Below are 24,633 nucleotides of genomic sequence, written 5' to 3'. Positions count from 1 at the left end.
AATAAGAACATGAATCAATTCAGTTTCATGTATTAACTAAAATGTAACCATGAGAATTATTTTCCTTCTTAACCTTTTTACAACACATAAATCTATTTGGACACGATTTTGCACCTACTCTGCCCATATACTTAAAGTTGTTGGACGAGAGAAATTTTAAGGATCGGGATTGGTTTCCATATAAAGGTTGAATCAATCGCATAATCAATCTAGGTTTCCAGTCCTAGTCGAAAACTGCGAGACTTGGCAATGATAGAGTTTTGGTCAAGAATTCCGAGTATATTCAAAGAATACGCCAAAAAGTTGGAATATTATCATAATTTTACAACTCAGCGGACTAGGCCATCACGAAATTCACCCTTACAAATATGAAATTTTGCAACGTACAGAGCCCTCTTCAACTCAGCACACAAACTCAAATGCTCTACGCAAAACCTTCTCACACCCATGAGAAAAATACTAATTATCCTAACACCTCGACAGCACCCCCTCAGTTTGGATTAATAACATTGTATTGGCGACCAGCAACACATTTAGTTTGGATTAACACTACTAGAGCTGTAAAATCAATCGATCGAGAAGTATGTTCAATTTGGATTAACAACACTACTTTAAGTTTGATTATCTATCCAAATCTCAACCAACGAGGAGTCTTTAATTCTTTCACCAAACGAGGTCACTTCATTCGCTTCTCAGCGAAGTGAGGTGTCTATAATCATTACTCCCATGTGCAATTCAGAGTTCGCCATTCCGACAGTCGAATGACATTCACTATAAGACACTCATTTCCTTTGAGTATCTTTACTCTTGCATCCTAATTCCAATTCGGTACACCTATATTTTTACAAATAGAGTCAAAGATCCTGAACTTAGTAGTGAATTGGATACCTTATCTTCAAATTATAGAACCTAGCTGTTCAATGCAGAAGTCATCAAGGTGTTCAACACCATACCACCATATCTATTCTACTCGCTCAACCAAGCTTAATCGCAAGTTGGCACGCATGCATTCACAAGAAAGATGTAATTAGCCCAATAGTTGCTCAATATACGTGCCACGTATGTCTTGTAATTTTTATGGTCAAACATAATTAAAAAAATATGAATTTTCTTCAAATCCATAATCAAATACCTAACATCAATTGCTAGTTGATCTGATTCCCCTTCAATAAATATGCCCTAAATTGCTTTACGCCCATAAGCTCGAACCTACAACGTGAAAAGCTTCTACAGTTAACTAATTGAAGCTTTAGAGCATTTCTTTTTTATCTGGTTCTTACTAACTACTTGTGTAGCATTAAAAATGCAAAAATGTGTATGAAAAAAAGAAAAAAAAAAACCCTGACTTGAACGATCCTGTGTTAAACTACTTGTGCAACATTAAAAATGCAAAATATCTTTTTCATGGGTAAATCTCAGTTTACTATCCTCAAGTTTCGTGGTTTTCAACATTTAGTACATAAAGTTTTTTTCATCCTAGAGTCATACCTAAAGTGTTAATTTTGGGACAATCTCATACATCTGTTAGTTTGGCTGTTAAGTCTCCCGTTAACTGATGACGTGTGGGGCTCATGTAGACAATGACTGGACACCACGTGTCATTAAGGGGGTTCACGTGGAAATTAAAAATTCAAAAAAAAAAAAAATTCCCGCCCAAATTTAAAATATTAAAATAATTAATTAAATAAAAGTATTATATATATATATATATAAAGCCCAGAACCCTTCGTCTTCCTCACCCGACATCCCTCCATCCCCATCATGCGTCCACCCCTCCATGACTTCTTGGTTGGGCTCCAAGCATTGTAGAAGGTTGCCCGACCCTTGATCAAATTCTAGCGGTTTGAGTCGTCCGATTTGATAACATTGATTCCGCTATTCCCATCCAAATCCTGATTATACGCGATCAAATCACCGCTCGGAGAGAAGGTTGGGAACGAACCCTGAATCCTCAGCATCTGGAGTTGTTCAATAGACGAAGACACTCGCTCGATATAAGGAATTATGGAATCGAACTCGCCCCACTTAGTCGAATCACCCCAGAATCGGTGATACCCAAGGAACTCTGAATCGGATGAAAGAAACGGGTTGTAATGGTGGCAATTCGGGTTCAGGATCTCTGTCATCGGTTCAAACGTCTTGGATTCGACATCAAAGAGCTTCATGTGCCAGAAATTCTTATTGGGCCTGCCAGGCGTGACGGCGATTCTTTTGCCGTCATGGAGAGCTATCGGGGTGAAGCAATGGAGCCCAGATAGAATGACTTCGAGTGGGAGTGATCGGGAACCCAAAAGAGGACTCCAGATTTGAGAAAATGAAAATCGACCTGGAAAATGCTTCATCAGCCGTCGTCATGTTGGCGGTGAAAATATATGACAGAGTCGCCGAACCAAGTGGGCCAGCCACCGCGCTCGCAGACGAATATACACTTATTGGGTCGCGATGCTTCGAATACGACTATATCGATGTTGAGATCGTGAAATTCACCACCCCATGTACGAGATCCGTACTAGGCGACGATGACGAATTTTCTAGAGAAAGAGAGCGGGACTGTAATCAACGAAGTCAGAGGAAGTCAATCGAGTTATGATTTTGTCATGGAGGAGTGTGGATGAATAGAGAGCATACCAGGATATTGGAAGAATGGTAATGGTGGTTATTAGGTTATTAGTGCTGCAGCTTTATAGGTTACCTTGTCAACTTCTATGTAGTCTTTTTCTTGTTAGCTACTCCATAATTTAGGGGTGTGATATTCACACACCCCATTTTGCTTTTCACACAACCTTTTAATTTTTGGCCGTCGGATCGAATGAATTGAGGAAAATCAACGGCTAGAAATTAATAAGGGGTGTGTAAGAAGTAAAATAGGGTGTGTGGATAACACATCCCTTAATTTAAGGAGATTTGGTGTAAGTCTTTTCCCTTGTTGTCAACTCCTTGATTTAAGGACATTTGGTGTAAGTCTCCTAGACTAGCCTTTGTGTAGTGGTTATTAGGATTTCCCGGATAGCTGTGTGCATGGTATGTGCATTGATTCCTAACCCTTAAATATCTCTTATTTCTCTTTGTATCTTTACAATACATGAAATAGTAGAAACAAATCCATACTTGAAATTCAATATGGTATCAGAGCAGGTCTTCCTTTGAGCCTGTCTCTGTGTGTATCACATTGTAAACATCTCCAATCTTCAAATAAATGGCTGAAGAAAATTCAATTAACCAGGAAGTCGAAAACACCATCACTTCTCGACCTGAGAATCTATCTGGAGTGGATACCAATCCCAACAAAAGGCTCATCTCAGTACTACTGAATGAGTTCATTATCTCCCGTGGTCAAGGGCGATGGCTCTTACTCTTGGTGGAAGAAACAAACTCGGGTTCATCAATGGTAATGTTCCTACTCCAGAAGCTTCATCCTCAGATTATGAAGCCTGACTATGTAAAGATCAACTTGTTATGTCATGGTTACTCAACTCCATGGAAAGAAAAATAGCTGAGATCTTCAGCTATTCTGAGTCTTCTCTCTTGCTATGGATAACTGTGAAGGAGATGTATGGGAACCAAAATAACTCCACTTGCGTGTTTCAACTTAAAAGAGACATCTCATGTATCCAGTAAGAAGGTAAGAGCTTCACTCAGCATCTTGGATCTCTAAAAAGTATGTGGAATGAATTGGAGGTCTACAGGGCACAAACCACTGACTCCATAGTTCTCCTAAAAAGGGCTAAAGAGGATAAAATCTTTCATCTCTTGTCTAGCCTGAGCTCTGACTATGAAGATCTAAGAAGCCATATCCTCATGAATTCCAAGTTGCCAACCTTCACAAGCATCTGTGCTACCATTCAACGAGAGAAAGTGAGAAAGAAGGTTATGAATGCAGGAACCAAAGTGAATGTTACTGAAGATCGAGCTTATATGACCAATGAAAAGAGATACAAAGTTAAAAACCCTAACTTGAAGTGTCAGCATTGTCACTACAATGGCCATGATAAGGAGACTTGCTGGATCTTGCATCCAGAGTTGAAACCATATTTTCTGAAAAACAAAGTTCTACTTAGAAAATATCAACCACCACAACTTTCCCACCAAGCCAACATGGCTTCATCTTCAACTATCAACAGCATGATCATTACAAGCAGTTCACAGCTAATCCTACAGATCTTATTAACAAGTTTCCAAACTTCCTACAAAAGGAAGAAGGAAGAAAAGTAGCCGATCAAGTTGTTGATCCTAAAGATGAAAATACCATTAACTTGTTGGGCAAGTTTGCTCGTTTTTTTGCAAATGCTAATCATATACCAAAGCAAGAACATCAAGGTATCTTAAATGCTTTCAAAACTGCTCTAAATGTTAATTTGTTGCATGATTTTTGGATTGTTGATTGGGAAGCCATAGACCACACGACTAACAAAGTGTCAAAACTAAAAGAGTTTGACAAATTGAATGAACCATCACAAGTGTCAGTTGCAAATGATGAAGGGGCTAAAGTTGTAGGGAAGGGAATAGTTCATCTGATTTCAGATGAAATCAAGTCAATGGCTTTGTATGTACCTTCATTTCCTTTCCAACTCTTATCTGTGGGGAAAATCACAAATACTTTAAACTGTTTGGTCATCTTTTCACCACAAAGTGTCATTTTTTAGGATTGTATCACCAAGAAGACAATTGGTGAGGGTTTTTATCTAGATGGACTGCATTACATCTCAAAAAATAGTCCAAATGGATTTCAAGTCAAGTTAATTCCCAACCAAGACAATTTTTTGTGGCATCAACGTCTAGTTCATCCTTCCCAACATGTTTTGTCCAATTTGTTTCCTAATTCGAGGAAAGAAGCAATTAAGTGTGAAACTTGTCATATGTCCAAAGCTACTCGATTACCCTCGAGAGAGTCTGTATCTAGGGCTAGCAAGATTTTTGAACTTGTACACTCAGATATTTGGGGTTCTATTAGTGAATCTTTTGATGGTTACAAGTATTTTGTAACTTTTATTGATGATTATTCAAGGGCCACTTGGTTGTATCTTTTGAAATCAAAAAGTCAAGTAATGGATATGTTTAAAGACTTTCATAACCTTGTCAAAAATCATTTCTCTTCAAATGTTCAAACATTAAGGTCTAATAATGGCTCAGAATACATGTCTCAAATCATGACACAATACTTGAGCAACAATGGCATTATGCATCAAACTAGCTGTGTTGGAACCCCTCAGCAGAATGGCATTGCTGAGAGGAAAAATCGTGACTTATTGGAAAAAAAAACGACGGCATTGATGTTGCAAATGAATGTGCCTAAGAAATTATGGTCACATGGTGTTATGGTAGCTGCTTATTTAATTAACAGATTGCCTAGTAGGGTGTTGAAGTTCAAGTCTCCAATGGAGATAATAAAAGGAAGAAAGGTGGATCTCTATCATCTTAGAGTCTTTGGATGTATCTGTTTTGTGCACATTCAAATGTCGAGATAAACTTGATCCTCGAGCAGCAAAGTGTATCTTTCTTGGGTATTCTTCAACTCAAAAAGGATACAAATGTTATAACCCTCAACTTAAGAAACTTATTGTGTCTAAGGATGTTAGGTTTCATGAAACTAACCATTTTTACAGTAAGAATCTTGAAGTTAACACTCAAGGGGAGAACTACTTGGATCTGTTTCCTTTGCCAACCACAGATGCCTTGATCACTGAAGATTCAAATTCAAGTCTTACTCTTCCTGCTCAAGGATCTCTTCCTTCAAGTGAACAAATCAATGAAGGTCTGTCTACTAGCAATCCAGCCGATGAAGTGCGTGAAAATTGGCAAAATGTGCTCAGAAGTCATGGAACATGAATCAACACCAGTTGCACCACGACGCAATCCTGCAAGAGAAAGACAGCTGCTTGCTAGATTGCAAGACTGTGTGACTTACCAGCCATGGCATCCAATCTCCAATTATGTCTCTTATCATGAACTGGCACCTACTCACGGTGCATTCCTCAACAAGGTTTCTGAGCTCTCAGAACCTCAAATTTTCCAAGATGCAAATGAATCTAAAGTGTGGAGGAAAGCTATGCATGATGAACTACACGCACTCGATCAACACAACACTTGGAGCATTGTAAAGTTACCAAAAGGAAAAAAGGTTGTGGGATGCAGATGGATATGTAAGATTAAGTTCAACTCAGATGGATCGATTGAAAGACATAAGGCGAGATTGGTAGCCCGTGGTTTCACGCAAACTCTTGATGTCGACTACAAGGAAACCTTTGCTCTTGTTGCATAGATGAACTTAATAAGGGTTCTTCTCTCAGTTGTTGTGAATAAGGGATGGTCCATGTATCAAATGGATGTTAAAAATGCATTCTTGCATGGGGATCTCAAAGAAGAATTCTACATGAAATTGCCTCCTAGACATTCACAAAGTGGTAATTCACAGATGGTGTGCAAGTTGAATAAAGCTATCTATGGACTGAAGCAATCACCTCGAGCTTGGTATGCCAAACTCAGCTCGGTTCTCATCAATGCTGGTTTTGATAGAAGCAATGCAGATTCTTCCAAGTTTGTGCGCACCGGACATGTCCCGGACATGTAGGGAAATTGGTGGTCTTAATTATGTTGATGACTTAATTATCACAGGTGATAATGAAGAAGAAATTGCCAATCTCAAACGAGCTATCAAACAATAGTTTGACATCAAAGATCTAGGGGTACTGAAATATTTTCTAGGTATAGAAATGGCTTATTCTCATAAAGGTCTATTTCTAAACCAACGAAAGTATATACTTGATATACTCAAGGAAGCATGTCAAACCAGCCAAGTCACCTCTTGATAGCAAACTTAAACTTAGTTTGGATGATGAACCTCTTCCCAACGCTGGTTACTATCAAAGACTGGTAGGTAAGTTGATATATTTCACTATCACAAGACCTGACATCTCATATTTTGTGAGTATTGCGAGTCAGTTCATGCATGCACCTACTCTTGAGCACTTTAACCTTGTCAAAAGAATCCTACGTTACTTGAAGTGATCCATAGGTCGTGTCATAGTCATGAAGAACAATGGAAGCACTCAAATAATGGGATATTGTGATGCTGACTGGGCTGGAAATTCAATAGATCGCAAATCAACAACTGGATATTGCATCTTTGTGGTAGGAAACTTAGTCACATGGAAAAGAAATAAACAAGCAGTTGTTGCGAGATCAAGTGCTGAGGCTGAGTATAGATCAATGGCTTCCACTGTTTGTGAGCTAATCTGGTAGGTCTCCTTTATGATTTAGGCGTCTTCAAATTTCAGCCCATGTCTCTTTATTGTGACAATCAAGCAGCCATGCACATTACCTCAAATTCAGTGTTCCACGAAAGGACCAAGCACGTCGAAGTGGATTGCCATTATGTACGTGAACAAGTGCAAACACAGGTCATTCAAACTCACTATGTCCGAAGTACTGACCACCTTACTAACCTATTCACTAAATCCTTGCCTATGAATCAGTTTCAACGTCTCTTGGGCAACCTTCGTTCCATCAATTTGCTGGATCTGGCTTAAGGGGGAGTATTAGAAGAATGGTGATGGTGGTTATTAGGTTATTAGGGTTGCAGCTTTATGGGTTACCTTGTCAACTTGTATGTAGTCTTTTTCTTGTTAGCTACTCCTTAATTTAAGGAGATTTGGTGTAAGTCTTTTCCCTTGTTGTCAACTCCTTGATTTAAGGAGATTTGGTGTAAGTCTCTTAGACTAGCCTTTGTGTAGTGGCTATTAGGGTTTCCCGTATAGCAGTGTGCACGGTATGTGCACTAATTCCTAACCCTTAAATATCTCTTATTTCTCTTTGTATCTTTACAATACATGAAATAGTAGAAACAAATCCATACTTGAAATTCAATACAGGATTTGAAGTATCGATTGGGATCCTGGTGAGCTGAAACGAAGTAAAGGGTGTGATTTTTTATGATGGGTCAGTCGTGGAAGAAGGATCCAGGTTTGGAGTGCAAGAGCTGGGGATGGGGGAGTCCTAGCTGAGTTAAGTAAATGGCGGGAAACCCGGTTGGCTCGGAGATGAAGACGAGGGAGTGGGCTTCGTGGTTGTTGTCAGCAAATTGGGCATTGAAGTTGATGGAACAGCCGTTAGAGATGTGGCACTCAGGGCCGATATTGGTGGAGAAGGGGTGGAGAAGGATGGGGAGGGCGAAAATGTCAAAGCCATAGTGAGGTCTACCAACGGTGGAGAAGACAACAATGCCTTTAGGGTCGATGTTCATCGTGGGAGCAAGGGTGGAGGGGATGGACGAGTGGAGCCGTGGAGGGGATGGAGGGGTGTTGGGTGGGGAAGACGAAGAAGGTTCAATCATTGCACCACATCATTAGTTAACAGGAGACTTAATAACCAGACTACGAATATATGAGACTGTCCCAAAATTAACACTTTAGGTACGACTCTGGGACGAAAAAAACTTCATGTACTAAACATTGAAAATCACAAAACTTGAGGGTAGTAAACTAAGATTTACCCTTTTTTGGGTTTCATTGTATCCCTTACTCACACATTATTAGCAGAGCCATTGTTCTTTGTATGTCATGCAGTACCGTATTGTTTTACCTTAAACAAGCTTTCCATCATCCCTTTTCTGAATCCCAACAGAATTATCATCACCGTGGACCAAACCCACACCGACTAAACGTCGAATGCGAACATTAACGTCATCGTCATCATTTTTTCATACCAAAGTGTTGCTACTTTGCACAAACCAGATCCTTGAAAAACAGTGAATCAACAAATGCACAAGCCAAATCCATGCAAATCCCGAATCAAAACAAGATCTTAAGGAAAATTGTATCGCATCAACAAAATTGTATGATTCCTAGCATTGCGTTAGTTGAACTTCTTAACTCCATCTCTAAAAAAGAAACTGTAAAAGTTTCCCGTCGTGTCTACAACAGCAAGGCAAGTATTGTTTTCTGGTCTAAATTCCAGAACTAGTGCAAGTTTTCGACCTCTCTTACATATCTTCACATCCCTAGTGTGGGTTATAAGAGTCTGCACTTCAATGTAATGTCTCGTGCAGATGAACTGTGAACAGTTCTGTAATCTATTTCTTCTTCTTTGTTTTGTCTTTGACTGACTGAGTATATGCAGTTCCCTGGCCATCAAAAGAGTTAAAACGGTACACATAAGGATGGATTCTTGAATTTATAATGATCAAAGATACAAAGTACACTTTAAACAACACAGCTGACTCGGCTCACTATTAACACAGATGAAATTAGAAGAACCAATGCTTCTTTGTTTTGTTATATCCCTCATTTAAAACTTATACTTCTTTATTTTTCTGTGGCAATTTGAAACACCGATTAAACTACAGATGCGGGAAGTTCTACATGAAGCAACCCATATTGAATAGGCCCTATTAAAAGTTCTGAGTGCATGACTTGCATTATGAGAGATGCAAATCTCAAAAAGAAATTGATAACTATTAACAGGGCCATGTTTTAACCGTTGGAAACACAAATTTTGAAAATTCGAAACAAGTGAGCAAAATAAGAATAATTAGCGAGATATTTTGGAGCATCAACTGCATACCTGAAGCCATTCATCCATAGAGGCATCGGTAGCCTTGGTTCCAACTTCCACCTTGGGAGCCCTCTTGGTTTTCTAACCAAAAACAGACACGCACAAAAGATTAATTAAATGAAAAAAATGAACAAAAGTAAATATAAACATATAACTAACATCACCTATATATTATATTAAACGTGCAGTTTTATAAAGATTTGAAACAAGTATAAGAAATACAACAATCTCATAAATAAGTCTGAATACCTTAGAAAGGTGCTGTATTTGACCATGAATCCATAAACCTAGGAGGACAAGAAGGGCACATCCAAGGGTGACAAGAAAAACAGACTCAATGCTGAGCATAGCACCAGCCTCAACAACTTCGATAGTACCATTGTAGAAGGTGCTCTGGTATGGTTGCTGGTCTATCTCATAATAAATGGTACCCACGAGATCAAAAGCACCAGGCTGCGTAACACAAATTAAATGATTTAGGTCAAGCGTAGCACTCCATTGATTCAATTGCATTTTAAAGTAAAGTTGACTGAAAATACAAGCAATTTCAGATGTTAACAATAGATGGGAATGATGATACCTGTAAGAACTTGCTGACAGCAAATATGTATGGGAAAGTAGCCTGGGCCGAAGCTGGAACTGATCCATTGTTAAAAGCCTACAGTTAAACCACATCTGTATGTGAAACTGACAAAAGTACAATACAAAACTAGCCAGAAGCAACTTTAATGCAAAGAGTAACACAAAATTTCCAACATGAAAAGATAAGAGGTACATTTTACAAACTAGAAAGTCTAAAATGGTGCGGTAAAATAAATGACCAACCCAATGGTAATGGGCTTTAAAAATATAAGTAAAAAGGCTTTAGGTTATTAAACTTTTTGAATCTTCAAAATACTTTAAAATGAATCAGTTCAACATGTCATACAGGTAAAAGGAAAATCTTCTACATTAAAGTTCAAATCTGAACTCTCATCACTCTCAATGTTCTTGATTGAGCTATCCTTTCAACGTGACTATCAACCCTCATCCACTATTTATATTAATTATTACAATACTTGACAACTGCGCTTGTGCTAAAAATAGGCAATGAGGGGTATGATCTTTACCAAGTCAATTATGAAAACAGATCTCAGTAAGCTTCAAAAAGAAACTTAGATAACGAAACTTACACTGGTCATGGATATCCTGCCAATCTAGATTTTAACAAACTATGGTTTGTTAAGCATACATATCCTTCACTTGTAAAATAAGTTACATGCAATCAGCAATATCACAAGCAGCAAGCAAATAAAAAGAGATATTATAGCAATATGGAAATAAAAAATGAAGTTCAGTTGTTCATAACAAGACTATTTGTCATAAAATGATTCCAGATTCTAAAAAAACATGTTAACCAACAAAAAAAATCTCCTGATGAAACAAAACAATTTAAAAGCAAATTCAGAGATTATTTATGTGTAAACCAATCATACCAACAATTACCTGGGCAGTAAGATTCTGAACCAGCAGATTGTGATCGAAAGGAAGATGAACGCTGGCTTTGACTGCAATCACATTCAAGCTTGACTCTCCTGGTTTCACATCAAAACAGCAATTAAGCCATGTTCTAAACATTTCAGAAAAAATAAAGCAGAAAATGTGCATGAGTACGCCTGCACAACAAGTAATCATGTTGCTCTTTCCAAGGGGAATTGGCAAGTTGCAGCACAGAACAAATAATAAAGGTGATAAAAACAATTTGAACACAGCATTGCATTGCACTCAAAGAAAGAGAGAATCCAATCACATAAGAAAATGTTATATTTATTACCATCATTTTTCAGACCAACCAGTATTTCAGTCTCTTCCCCTGCCGCCACCGCTGCATAGACAAGATCAAAGTAAACAACACATTTCTAAAATTGAAAAAAAAAATGGCTATAAATTTTCCAATGTACAATAATGATGAAATTCTTACTTTTAGCGATGTTTTTGGGGAAGAAACAGATTGTATCAACTCCGGGAGCTGGGCTAAAATTTCCGTCTCCAAAATCTTGGACATCCTCGCCAACAATCCCAAGATCACTAGTTTCTTCCACGGTGTCAGAAGCATCGACTTCCGAATTAGACTGGCCCCTGGCGACTAAAGATCGGAAGAACCATATATTCAGTACGACCCACTTGGAATCCACATTAAATCAACCAAAATGTTATCTTAATTTCCACAAATTACGAATATTGCAAACCAAACACGTAAATCAGAGTCTATTGAACTCAAGACTCAACTTTTGCTTATCTAACCCAGCATGCAAGCATTAGTTAAGTCATCTGAAAAGGGCAGGACAATGAGCGAAAAAGATCAACAAAACACGTAATCGCATTCCAAAACCTCACGAAAGCAATTGCATGTTAGCTGAAAAGGCTACCTTGAAGTGAAATTTCGCTTTCTACTAATTAAATTAACGACAATAAACTCATCTAATCCATGCCAAACCTACACATCAACAATAAATTCGAGCATACTCCATCAAGACAATGGAGCATCAAATCGATCAAAATGAAAATTAGTCAAACCAGATCTAATTTGCACCGATCAACAAAGTCAACCCCAACAAGTAAACACCAAACACTAGCTGGTAAATCGATTCGATGAGCAAATCCCAATTTCAACAAACGAAATGAACGAAACAATACAATGTATACAAAGGTATATATTAGATCTAGTTTTGGGTTTGAGAGAGAGACCTTGGAGGAAAGGGGATGCAATGAGGAGGAGAGTGAGAAGAAGAACCCTAATCACGCTGGTCGCCATGGGCGGTGGTCGGAGCTTGTTCTTTAGGGTGGGGTGGGAGATTTGTAGTGAGAAAGAGAGCGATGGTTTCAACACAGTGCCTAAAGCGAAGAATGACGACAATTCTCAATTTTTATAGTGATTTTCGGGAATTAATCAGAAATAGTGGAAATGAAAAATTACGAATTCGGAGGTGTTAAAATCGAGGAGTAAATTATAGCAACAATTCTTCAATTTCATTTAAATTTGAGCAATGATCATTTAATTAAAAATTCATTACTATTAATCTCTTAACTTATCAAAATATGTAGATATGATCATTTTCATCAACTCTGTCAGAATTTTGTCAAAATGAGTTATGTTGAAATGACCATTAATACAATTAAATTAAAATTGAGGGATCATTACTCTAATTGGATTTAAATTGAGAGAACATTTCTCCAGTTTGATTAAAGTTGAGGGGTCATTGATACAATTTTTCTTATTTGATTTTTCATATTTGCCCCTTGATTTAGCCTCACGTGCATAACACGTGACTCATTTTGACGGAAGTTATAATAGAGTTAACAAAAATGATCATAGCTATATGTTTTGATGAGTTGAGGGACCATTAGTAACATATGTTTAGTTGAAAGATCATTGCTCTAGTTGGGTTAAAGTTGATAAACTATTGCTACAATTTATTGTAAAATCGAGCATAGACCGTGGTTTTTTTTTTTTTTTCATCCTATTTTTGTCACATCTCGATCTGGGTCCCCACCACATCCCAGGCTCGATTCCACCGTAGCATTTTATTGTCCGTTTTGGGCCCCTACCACATCCTCATGGTTTTGTTTCTGGGAACTCACACGAGAACTTCCCAATAGTCACCCATCCTAGGATTGCTCTCGTGCGAACTCACTTAACTTCGGAGTTCCGATGGAACCCGAAGCCAATGAGCTCCCAAAAGGCCTCGTGCTAGGTAAAGATGGGAATATACATATAAGGCTTACAGGATCCACTCCTTTGGACGATGTGGGATGTTACAATCCACCCCCTTAGGGGCCTGACGTTCTCGTCGTCACACTATGGTCAGGGTTAGGCTCTGATACCAAATTGTCACATCCCGGCCCGGACCCCCACCACATCCCGGGCTCGACTCTACCGTAGCACGATATTGTCCGTTTTGGGCCTCTACCACACCCTCACGGTTTTGTTTCTAGAAACTCAGACGAGAACTTCCCAGTGGATCACCCATCATGGAATTGTTCTCACTCGAACTCGCTTAACTTCGGAGTTTCGATGGAACCCAAAGCCAGTAAGCTCCCAAAAGGTCTCGTGCTAGGTAGAGATGGGAATATACATATAAGGCTTACAGGATCCACTCCCCTAAGTGATATGAGATGTTACAATTTTGCTTTATTTTTATTTTCTCAATAGCTAAAAATAATTAGTTCAAGTGACTGCAATTACAACCAATACTAATACAATCAAATAGGAGGGCCCGATTAGCCACAGTCCACAATCATCAATTCCAAAAATAAGAGTTTGTACTTTTAAAGCCTAGACTAATGACTGCATTCGGCACACAATTTGCTTCTTTAAAAACTTAGCTTCCAAAATTTGGACCCCTAAGAAGCTGCCAAACACTTGTTGTCCATAATAATATTCTTTAGCCTCCAAGGTATTGCTTCATTTTGGCCCTTAGATAATAATAATTATTATTATTTTTAAACTGAAAATTTATTTGAATTTTTTTTTTTCAAGAAAGATTACTTTAATAAGTTCTCAAAATTTTGACCTTATTTTTAGTTTTAGTTTTTAATTTTTACTTTTTTTTTTAATATTTCAATTTTTTATTTCCAAAATTTTGTCTTCTTTTTCCACCATTTTAAACCTAACTTATGACACCCTCTTTCACCACTTGTAATACGCAATTATTCATTTTCTAGGTAAAGTGAGGCTAAGTCCAAATAAACTACAAACAATTATGGATCTTTGACAAGCTAAAGGCTATTTTTGTTTAAAATAAGAATAAAGGTTAATTGTTAGTTATTGGGTGTTTGGTCTAGTGTTATGATTTTAATTCGGGTGCAAGAGGTCGGAAGTTTGATTCTTGCAACACCTCCCAATTCGCAGTTTTTTGTGTTGATTAAATTAATTACATGAAAATTAGTTGGTTTTTGTATTCTAATTGAAGAAAGGCAATTCTTGGTATTATGTTGGCTTTCTCCCTTTATATATAGAGATAAATTATTTAATCGAATATATAAAGAAATAAAATCTATTTATAAAATATTATCGTCTCTAAATTAGAACTCATATGTGAAATCTCGTCTCATAATTTCACTATTCAGTTGATCGTAATTCGTATTTTGTAATCCTGATTTGTACTTTTGGGAAATTAATATTGTTTTCCGTTAACTTTGAAATTTTGGTTACTTAGTTATAAAGTTTGATTTTGCATAATTAATCATTAAAAATCCATAAACCCTTCGAGAAAAATAAGAGAAAGAAACCGGAAGAGGTCGTTCCGGAGGAAACTCCTTCTAAGGTCTCCAAGAAGAAGGCCAAACTAGCGAGCTATGGCGATCATCAGGGTGAAATGCTCAAGACTATTGACCTTACATCCTTGGTCGAAGAGGACTTACAAAATTTCCAGCAACCACCGGCAGAGGAGTGGGTGAATCATGCTCTTGAAAAGCCATTTATGGAAAATCATAAATCTTTAAAGAAGCAAAGGCAGCCATCTCATCGGATTTCTCAAATCCGAATTTCCATTCCTCCAGCTCTCGATCCCACGACTGAGCCTTCCACCAGTCAAATTCCAGTTAAGGGGTTGGTCAACGCTTCACCGGAAGGGCCTGTTATTCAACTTCATGCTAATGAAGAGGCATTAGGGTCAAAATTACAAAAATGTGAATTTTCCTTTCAAATCCATAATCAAATACCTAAAATCAAGAAATAGATCAATTACTAGGGGCTAAATTAGATTAATGGTTCTCGTGGTGATAAGGTAATCGGAAGATAGTCCTCGTGGTGACAAATTCGGATTTAAACCTCGTTAGTGAAGTCTGTTAGGATTCAAGCCCAAAATTAACATTTCGATCAACTCTCCGCTAACATTCCCACCCCCACCCGTTTTTTTTTCTTTTCAGAAAGCTTATTTCCTACTCGGGTTCTTCCTCTGTCCACATGCTTCACTGCATCCCATCTCTCTCTCTTTATTTCTCTCCAGACTTTTGGCCTTTCTCGTCCTCTCTCTCTCTCTCTCTCTCTCTTCAGCTTCCCTTCGTTTTTTTTTTTAGACAAAACAGCCCCATACCTGACAATACAAAACAATCAGACCACAAACAAATCACAAAAACAATCAAACCCCAAATTAGGGGATTTAACAACCAATCACAGAAAAAAAAACCTCAGGAAAAAAAAATTCCTCAAAAACAAACCACTGATTTATGATAACAATTTGACTCGATTCTTTATTTGAGTTGATTAAAAACGAGATGTTAATGTTGTTAGTTGTTAGTCCGAGAGGTCGAATTCTTCAACTAATGATGATGAGGTATGCATGCTGCTCCTCTTTTCATGTTGCTTGATTTTTGTTTGCTTGATTAGTGTGCGAATCTCAGCGAATTAGTCAATCGATTGGTTTTGTTGGCTGGTTGGTTCTTAGAATTAGATTTCATAATTTCTTCCATCAAATAAAAGATGGGGTGAGCTAACGGAAATGTTTGACGAAATCAATTTTTTTTAGTGCTGCATAAAAAAATCTAGTTCTCAAACCATCTCTATCCCTTGGGTTAAAACCTAAAATTTTTAGCCCAGCAAATTTAGGTTTTAGCCCAAAAAAAGCTTTTCTGCTCCAACCCGTCTAGGCTAAAATTTTAGCTTCAGATTATTAAAAATGAATTTAGGTTATTTTTAAAAATTAACTTTTTAAAAAAAAAATTATGTAGACTATCCTAAATTAATTTTATGAACATTTTAACATAAAAATATCTAAATTCCAATAAATATTGAAAAATCACTAAATCGACACATGAAACATTACGAAAGAATATAAACACATGATAGAGATGTATAACCACAAAACACAAGAAACACACAAAACACATATGAAACACATACAAAACACATGATAGAGATGTATAACACACCAAATACACGAAACACATAAAACACACGAAACACATAACAAATACATACGAAGCACATGAAACACAAACCCACACACATGAAACACAAACCTTCAATCATCCTCTATATAAGCATAGGTTGAATATCTAACCATCACAAAACATATTCACCAATCATCCAACTTTCATAATGTTTTTGTTCCCTCAAAATCATCAATATCTCATCAATGGGTGATAGAAGAAGGTGTAGCTTGGCAATACAAATAACACAATACCAAGCAACTCTTGCAACTGGGGATGCAGAAATGAACAATGAAGAAGCCGAATTTGCAAACTCGTTGCAACTACATACGAGACTCAACCTGATAAGGTCACACTCAGTGAGTATATGAGATGTTTAAATAGAATTCAAGCTTATCAAGGTCACGACACACTCCGAAAGGATTTGGGTTGAGCATATATGGTGCCGAGAAGGAGAACGGTGGTGATGGATAATCTTAAGTGTGTTAGTGTGGTTGTTTTCTTGTAATAAACTTAAGTGTGTTAGTGTGGTTGTTTTCTTGTGTTAAATTTCAGTGTGCTAGTGTGATTGTTTTCTTGTAATAAACTTAAGTGTGCTAGTGTGGTTGTTTTTTGTAATAATTTTAAGTGTGCTAGATTGGTATTTTCTTGTAATAAATTGAAGTGTCTTCTTGTGACAAGTCTTTTGTCTAGTACGTTGTCAAAAATTATTGAAGACATCTATTGTACATCTAAGTGTGTAGCAATATGTACAAAAATTATTGAAGGCCCTTTGAAATATTGAAGGCATCTATTATACATCAAAGTGTGCAACAATATGTACAATAATTATTGAATGCATCTATTGTACATCAAAGTGTGCAACAATATGTACAATAATTATGAAGGCATCTAGAATAATAGAAATAATAATTAATAAGCCATAAATACAAACGATAATTAATAAGCCATAAACTTAATACAAAGGATAATTAATAAGTCATTAACTTAATACAAACGATAATTAATAAACTACATAAACTTAATACAAACGACAATTAATAAACTACATAAACTTAATAATGATATCCACTACCTTGACTTGGTGGTGGACTTGAGATATAGCCTTGATTAAATCATCATCTTGAAAGATACTCCTTTCAGCATGCCTTTGCAAAAATTCCTTTTACTTATCGCGTAAGAACTTCTTCCTATCTGGAGTGTATTTGTTGAGGTCCTCCCTCATCAAATCACATTCAAACCTTTCATGCTCCCTTTTCCCCTTCCTTCATAAAGGCCAAGCGCTTTTGGGTCATTTCTTCATCCTGAGAGCTATGGCTTTCGGCCAATTTTGCAAATCCAGTAGAAATCGTTGCACTAACCGGATATTGGAATTTCCCTTTTCTCTTTGTTTCCTTTTGCTTATCTCTTCCTGGAGACCTTGCAAAAGAAGAAGTTGGGGTCAATGAATCAACACATTCATTGACATCATTTGTGTTTGCAACTTCACTACCAAATAATTTTTCCCATTGTTGGCGTAGTTCTTGTCTTATAAATTGCCATTACTTCGTCACCCTATGCAAGAAATACATAAATACAATTAGTTGCAAAATAATTACGTACATGACAAATAAAATATCAACAAAGAAACTCACCACCTTTACGGCGCTCCTTGCACTAGTCATGTCAACCACTACTCTCTCCAAGCTTCTCTTCCATAAAGTGCATGCTTTGTTGGTAACCTTCCATCAATTTTAGTAAACTTATCAACAAATTTAGCCCACAAAACCTTTTTATTTTGATTTGTGCCAACGGCACCATCTTCACTAATAGAAACTCATTCCAAGCATAAAGCAATATCTTCATCAAAGGACCAATTATGACCTCTAATATGATCATTTGCCATCTTGAAAAATTTGGAAAAGGGAAGAAATGATTTTGGAAGATGGTAGAAAGAAAAATTGGAAGAATTGTAGGAGAAAAAAGAATTGTGTGGATGTTTAAACAAATACATAGAGGTATTTATAGAGTTTTTTGGGTGAAGTTTGAGTTAAATAATTTTTTTTAATTATTTCAGCCATTGGATTTAAATTTGGGTCGTTAGATCTTTTTTTTTACCGTTAGATTTGATTATATTCGATCTCAATTGTTGGATTCAATAAATATATAAATATAAAACTAAAAATTAAATAAATTAAAGTAGACCGTTGGATATCCAACATCCATTTGAGTTGTGGCCGTTGGATTAGCAAAAGGAGTTGTTGGGCTCATGTCACGGGGCAACAATAAGCCGACAGCCCCACGTCGGTGGGCCAGCGTCATTGAGGCGAGAAAGCGCATGTGGGCCGTGCATGCATGTGGGCTGGGTGAGTCCAGTTCACTTTCCTTGTTCCACTCTCACATATGGGCTCCCCCATTAATTTTGACCTAAATCTTGGCTAGAATTTGACCTTTTTTTTTTCTTTTCCTTTTTTTCACTCCTAACACTTAACCCTATTTTAGCGCAAGGGTTGGAATAAAATGGGAAGATAAATTTTAAGACTTACTCCAAGGGTTGTAGTTGATCTCACGGACAAATGAGCTTTGAATGGAAGCATGGAGCAAATAATTCATAGCCTCGGATGAATGAGTTTTTCCTCCCTTTAGGTTATGAAGGCTAAATGTGTTAACAGAGAAAGGACAAAAATGTTGATTTTGAATTTGAACCTTAATGGATTACACCACAAGGTTTAAATCCGAATTTTTTTCTACCACGGGTGTAATCTTCCTACTACTCCAACACAATGGGGACCATTAACCAATTTAGCCATTACTAGGGCTAGTTGATCTGATTCCCTCTCAGAAAATGTGCCTTAAGCAACATTATGCCCATAAGCTCGAACCTACAAAGTGAAAAACTTCTACAGCCAACAGACTTAAGCTTTCGAGCATTTCTTTTTTATCTAGTGCTTACTACATCTTTGAAAAACAGAACGTAGCTCTGGTAGGCGACTCAACAAATGCACAAACCAAATCCGCGCAAATCACAAATCAAAACAAGATCTCAAGGAAAATTGTATGGCTTCAACAAAATTGTATGATCCCTAGCATTGCGTTAGTTTAACTACTGAACTCCATCTCTAAAAAAGAAAATGTAGAAGTTTCCGTCATGTCTACAACAGCAAGGCAAGTATTGTTTTCTGGTCTAAATTCCATAACTAGCGCAAGTTTTCGACCTCTCTTAAACGTCACGTCCCTAGTATGGGTTACAAGAGTGTGCACTTCAATGTAATTCTCGTGCACCTGAACTGTGAACAGTTCAGAATCTATTTCTTCTTCTTTGTTTTGTCTTTGACTGACTGAGTATATGCAGTTCCCTGGCCATCAAAAGAGTAAAAACGGAACACATAAGGATTGATTCGTGAATTTATAATGACCAAAGTTAGAGGGTATACTTTAAACAAGACAGCTCAGCTCATTATATACACATGAAATTAGAAGAACCGATGCTTCTTTGTTTTGTTATATCCCTCCTTCAAAACATATACTTCTTTATTTGTCTGTGGTAATTTGAAACACCTATTAAACTACAGATGCGGGAAGTTCTAAATGAAGCAACCCATATTGAATAGGCCCTTTTAAATGTTATGAGTGCGATACTTGGATTATGAGAGATGCAAATCTCAAAACGAAAGTGATAACTTTTAACAGGTCCATGTTTTAACCGTTGGAAACACAAACCTGAAGCCATTCATCCATAGAGGCATCGGTAGCCTTGGTTCCAACTTCCACCTTGGGAGCCCTCTTGGTTTTCTAACCAAAACCAGACACACACACAAAAGATTAAATAAATGAAAACTAAATGAACAAAAGTAATTATAAACATATAACTACCATCACCTATACTAAAAGTGCAGTTTTATAAAGATTTGAAACAAGTATAAGAAATACAACAATCTCATAAGTAAGTTTGAATACCTTAGAAAGGTGCTGTATTTGACCATGAATCCATAAACCTAGGAGGACAAGAAGGGCACATCCAAGGGTGACAAGAAAAACAGACTCAATGCTGAGCATAGCACCGGCCTCAACAACTTCGATAGTACCATTGTAGAAGGTGCTCTGGTATGGTTGCTGGTCTATCTCATAATAAATGGTACCCACGAGATCAAAAGCGCCAGGCTGCATAACACAAATTAAATGATTTAGGTCAAGCGTACCACTCCATTGATTCAATTGCAATTTAAAGTAAAGTTGACTGAAAATACAAGCAATTTCAGATGTTACCAATAGAAAGGAATGATGATACCTGTAAGAACTTGCTGACAGCAAATATGTATGGGAAAGCAGCCTGAGCCGAAGCTGGAACTGATCCATTGTTAAAAGCCTACAGTTAAACCACATCTGTAAATGGAATTGACAAAAGAACAAAACAAAACTAGCCAGAAGCAACTTTAATGCAAAGAATAACACAAAATTCCCAACATGAAAAGAAAGAGGCACGTTTTACAAACTAGGAAGTGTAAAATGGTGCAGGAAAATAAATGACCAACCCAATGGTAATGCGTTTTAAAAATATAAGTAAGAAAGCCTTATGTTATTAAACTTTTCGAAGCCCCAAAATACTTTAAAACAAATCAGTTCAACATCTCATACAAGTAAAAAGCAAACCTTCCACAGTAAAGATTAAATCTGAACTGTCATCACTCTCAATGTCCTTGATTGAGCTATCAAATAGATTGCAAGTTTGATCATCCTTTCAATGTGACTATCAACCCTCATCCACTATTTATATTAATTATTACAATACTAGACAATTGGGCTCGTGCTAAACAAATAGGCAATGAGGAGTACGATCTTTACCAAGTCAATTATGAAAATAGATCTCATTAACCTTCAATAAGAAACTTAGATAACCAAACTTACAATGGTCATGGATACCCTGCCAATCTAGATTTTAAGAAACTATGGTTTGTTAAACATACATATCCTTCACTTGTAAAATAAGTTACATGCAATCAGCAATGTCTCAAGCAGCAAGCAAATAAAGAGGGGTTAATTACACTAACACTCCCTGAGGTTTATCGAGTTTTCACAAAACCCCTTTAAGTTTGAAACATTTCACTAACACCCCCTTTAGGTTTTAATTCACTTTCACATAACCCCTTCACTCAAAATTCAAATAACAAATTGACATCTTTACCCTTATAATTAATTACGTAAATAATAAAAGTCTTTGAAAAATATTAAAAATATAAATTAAACATTAAAAATAGCAAAACCACCACTCCATGAAATCTCCCCCCTTCGACTCCATTGCAAGTCTGCAACCCCAGCCACCCTTGAACCCTCCTTTGTGTGTTTTCCCAAAACCACCACGACGGGATCTCTCCCTCCGTCAACGGGATCTCTCTCCCTCTCTCTCTCTCTCTCTGAATCTGTTTGAAATTTTTGTTGGATTCTTTTGGTATGTTATTTAAGCGTTTAAGTTGATGATTTCATATGGCACAAAGTGTACAATGTGCAGTGGGTATACCATATAGTAGAATTAAACGTAGATGTAAAACGTTTAGAAACTAAACTGTACAAAAATTGAGTTCAAAGAGAACAAGTATTTTGTACAAGATACTTGGGTCCCAGCCTCCATTGTGATGAACTACAACAACAGTAATCTGTTTGATCTTCATCTCGTTATCAAGCATTAAATATTTTGTTGGCAATTTTAATGTTTAATTTATTTTTTAATATTTTATTCTTCTATATATAATTATGATGATTTTTTTGTTGTTTATAATTATAAAGATTTTTTTAAGGAAAACTAATGAAAAGGGCTTGAAAACTTTGAGTTTTAACGATAAGGACAAAATAAAGGGTAAAGTGAATAGTACCAGGTTTGACTTTTTAGTGTAAAAATGTGGTTTTTCATTAAAGTGAACAGTACCGCGGGCTTTTCGTTAAAAATCCCATTTTTTTATTGTTCAAGTAATTAGTTATAAGGGTAAAGTTGTCAATTTATTACACGAATTTTGACTAAAGGAGTTACGAGAAAGTGAATTAAAACCTGAAGAGGTGTTAGTGTAATGTCTCAAACGTAAGGGGGTTTTGTGATAACTCGATAAACCTCAGGGGGTGTTAGTGTAATTAATCCAAATAAAGAGATATTATATTGCAATATGGAAATAAAAAATGAAGTTCAGTTGTTCATAGACAAGAGTACTTGTCATAAAATGTTTCCAGATTCTAAAAAACATGTTAACCAACAAAAAATCTCCTGATGAAACAAAACAATTTAAAAGAAAATCCAAATATCATTTATGTGTAAACCAATCATACCAACAATTACCTGGGCAGTAAGATTCTGAACCAGCAGATTGTGATCAAAAGGAAGATGAACGGTAGCTTTGATTGCAATCACATTCAAGCTCGACTCCCCTGGTTTATCATCAAAACAGCAATTAAGCTATGTTCTAAACATTTCAGAAAAAATATAGCAGAACAAGTGCATTAATACGCCTGCACAACAAGTAATCATGTTGCTCTTTACAAGGGGAATTGGCATGTCGCAGCACAGAACAAATAACAAAGGTAATAAAAACAATTTGAACACAGCATTGCATTGCACTCGAAGAAAGAGGGAATCCAATCACATAAGAAAATGTTATGTTTATTACCATCATTTTTCAGGCCAACCAGTAATTCAGTCTCTTCCCCTGCCGCCACCGCTGCAGAGACGAGATCAAAGTAAAAAACACACTTCTAAAATTGAAAAGATAAAAAAAAAAAAAAAAAAAAAGGCTACAAATTTTCCAATGTACAATAACGATGAAATTCTTACTTTTAGCGATGTTTTTGGGGAAGACACAGATTGTATCAACTCCGGGAGCTGGGCTAAAACTTCCGTCTCCAAAATCTTGGACATCCTCGCCAACAATCCCGAGATCACTGTTTTCTTCCACGGTGTCAGAAGCATCCACTTCCGAATCAGACTGGCCCCTGGCGACTAAAGATGGGAAAAACCATATATTCAGTACGACCCACTTGGAATCCACATTAAATCAACCAAAATGTTATCATAATTTCCACAAATTATGAATATTGCAAATCAAACACGTAAATCACAGTCTATTGAAGGCAAGACACAACTTTTGCTTATCTAACCCAGCATGCAAGCATTACTTAAGTCATCTGAAAAGGGCAGGACAGGAAAAGAAAGCAATGAACTAAAAAGGGTCATTAAAAAAACACGTAATTGTATTCCACTACCTCACGAAAGCAATTGCATGTTCCTTTAAGTGAAATTTAGCTTTCTACTAGTTAATTAACGACAATAAACTCATTTAATCCATGCAAAACCTACACATCAACAATAAATTCGACCATATACCATCAAAACAATGGAGCATCGAATCGATCAAAACGAAAACTAGTCAAACCAGATCTAATTTGCACCGATCAACAAAGTCAAACCCAACAAGTTAAACACCAAACACTAGCTGGTAAATCGATTCGATGCAGCAAATCGAAATTTCAACAAACGAAATGAACGAAACAATACAATATATGTATACAAGGAACATATATTAGATCTAGATTTGGGGATTGAGAGAGAGACCTTGGAGGAAAGGGGATGCGATGAGGAGGAGAGCGAGGAGAAGAACCCCAATCGTGCTGGTCGCCATGGGCGGTGGTCGGAGCTTGCTCTTTAGGGTGGGATGGGGTAGTGGCGATGGTGTGAGAATTGTAGTGAGAGAAAGAGAGCGTGGGTTTTGCAACACAGTGCCTAAAGCTGAGGGACCAATATAGCTTCGGTTTACGGGTCAAAGAATGACGACGATTCTCAATATTGTGTTTTTCGGAATTAATCAGAAATAGCGTTAAGTGAAAAATTGCGAATTTGTGGTGTTAAAATCGAGTTCACACCGTCGGTCTTTTCTTTCATCATAATTTGAGGTGTTAAAATTTCTTCTTAATAATTAAAAAATAGTCATTCAATACTGCGGTCTGATGATATTTTTCTTCACTTCAAAGTGAGAAATTTTAGGTTTGAATCTCTTGGTTGGATGGCGAATTCGATATCAAATTAAGCTGCCCATTGTGTGACTTAGCCAAACTTTCTCTCCCCTTAGTATAAAAATATCAATGTACTAAAAAAAAAAAAAAAAAACTAAAAAATATTAGATCAAGTGAGCACGATTACAACATGTGGAACCAAAA

At 36.8% G+C, this 24,633-nt stretch overlaps 2 protein-coding genes and 1 pseudogene across 2 annotated transcripts; all 3 read right to left on the bottom strand.

The window, feature by feature from the left end:
- Positions 1-1,179: 1,179 nt before the first annotated feature.
- Positions 1,180-8,329, bottom strand: LOC148693618 (uncharacterized; annotated as a pseudogene).
- Positions 8,330-8,733: 404 nt separating this feature from the next.
- LOC137727671 (translocon-associated protein subunit alpha) lies at positions 8,734-12,585 on the bottom strand. The gene is made up of 8 exons (XM_068466493.2): positions 12,277-12,585; positions 11,510-11,674; positions 11,363-11,413; positions 11,035-11,123; positions 10,130-10,207; positions 9,799-10,002; positions 9,559-9,630; positions 8,734-9,118 (listed from the first exon to the last, which is right to left on the bottom strand). Exons 1-8 carry the CDS (start codon positions 12,341-12,343, stop codon positions 9,068-9,070), a joined length of 777 nt encoding a protein of 258 aa, XP_068322594.2. The 5' UTR covers positions 12,344-12,585; the 3' UTR covers positions 8,734-9,067.
- A 6,893-nt stretch (positions 12,586-19,478) lies between these two features.
- LOC137727670 (translocon-associated protein subunit alpha) lies at positions 19,479-24,295 on the bottom strand. Its single transcript, XM_068466492.2, has 8 exons — positions 24,032-24,295; positions 23,255-23,419; positions 23,091-23,141; positions 22,763-22,851; positions 20,729-20,806; positions 20,398-20,601; positions 20,161-20,232; positions 19,479-19,796 (listed from the first exon to the last, which is right to left on the bottom strand). The coding sequence occupies exons 1-8, from the start codon at positions 24,096-24,098 to the stop codon at positions 19,746-19,748; spliced, it is 777 nt and encodes a 258-aa protein (XP_068322593.1). The 5' UTR covers positions 24,099-24,295; the 3' UTR covers positions 19,479-19,745.
- Between the last annotated feature and the right edge of the window lie 338 nt (positions 24,296-24,633).

This window comes from Pyrus communis, chromosome 10 (assembly GCF_041283825.1).
Source record: "Pyrus communis isolate YQ-2024b chromosome 10, ASM4128382v1, whole genome shotgun sequence".
In the NCBI taxonomy this organism is placed as follows: Eukaryota; Viridiplantae; Streptophyta; class Magnoliopsida; order Rosales; family Rosaceae; genus Pyrus; species Pyrus communis.
This window is presented reverse-complemented; position numbering and strand designations above follow the sequence as displayed.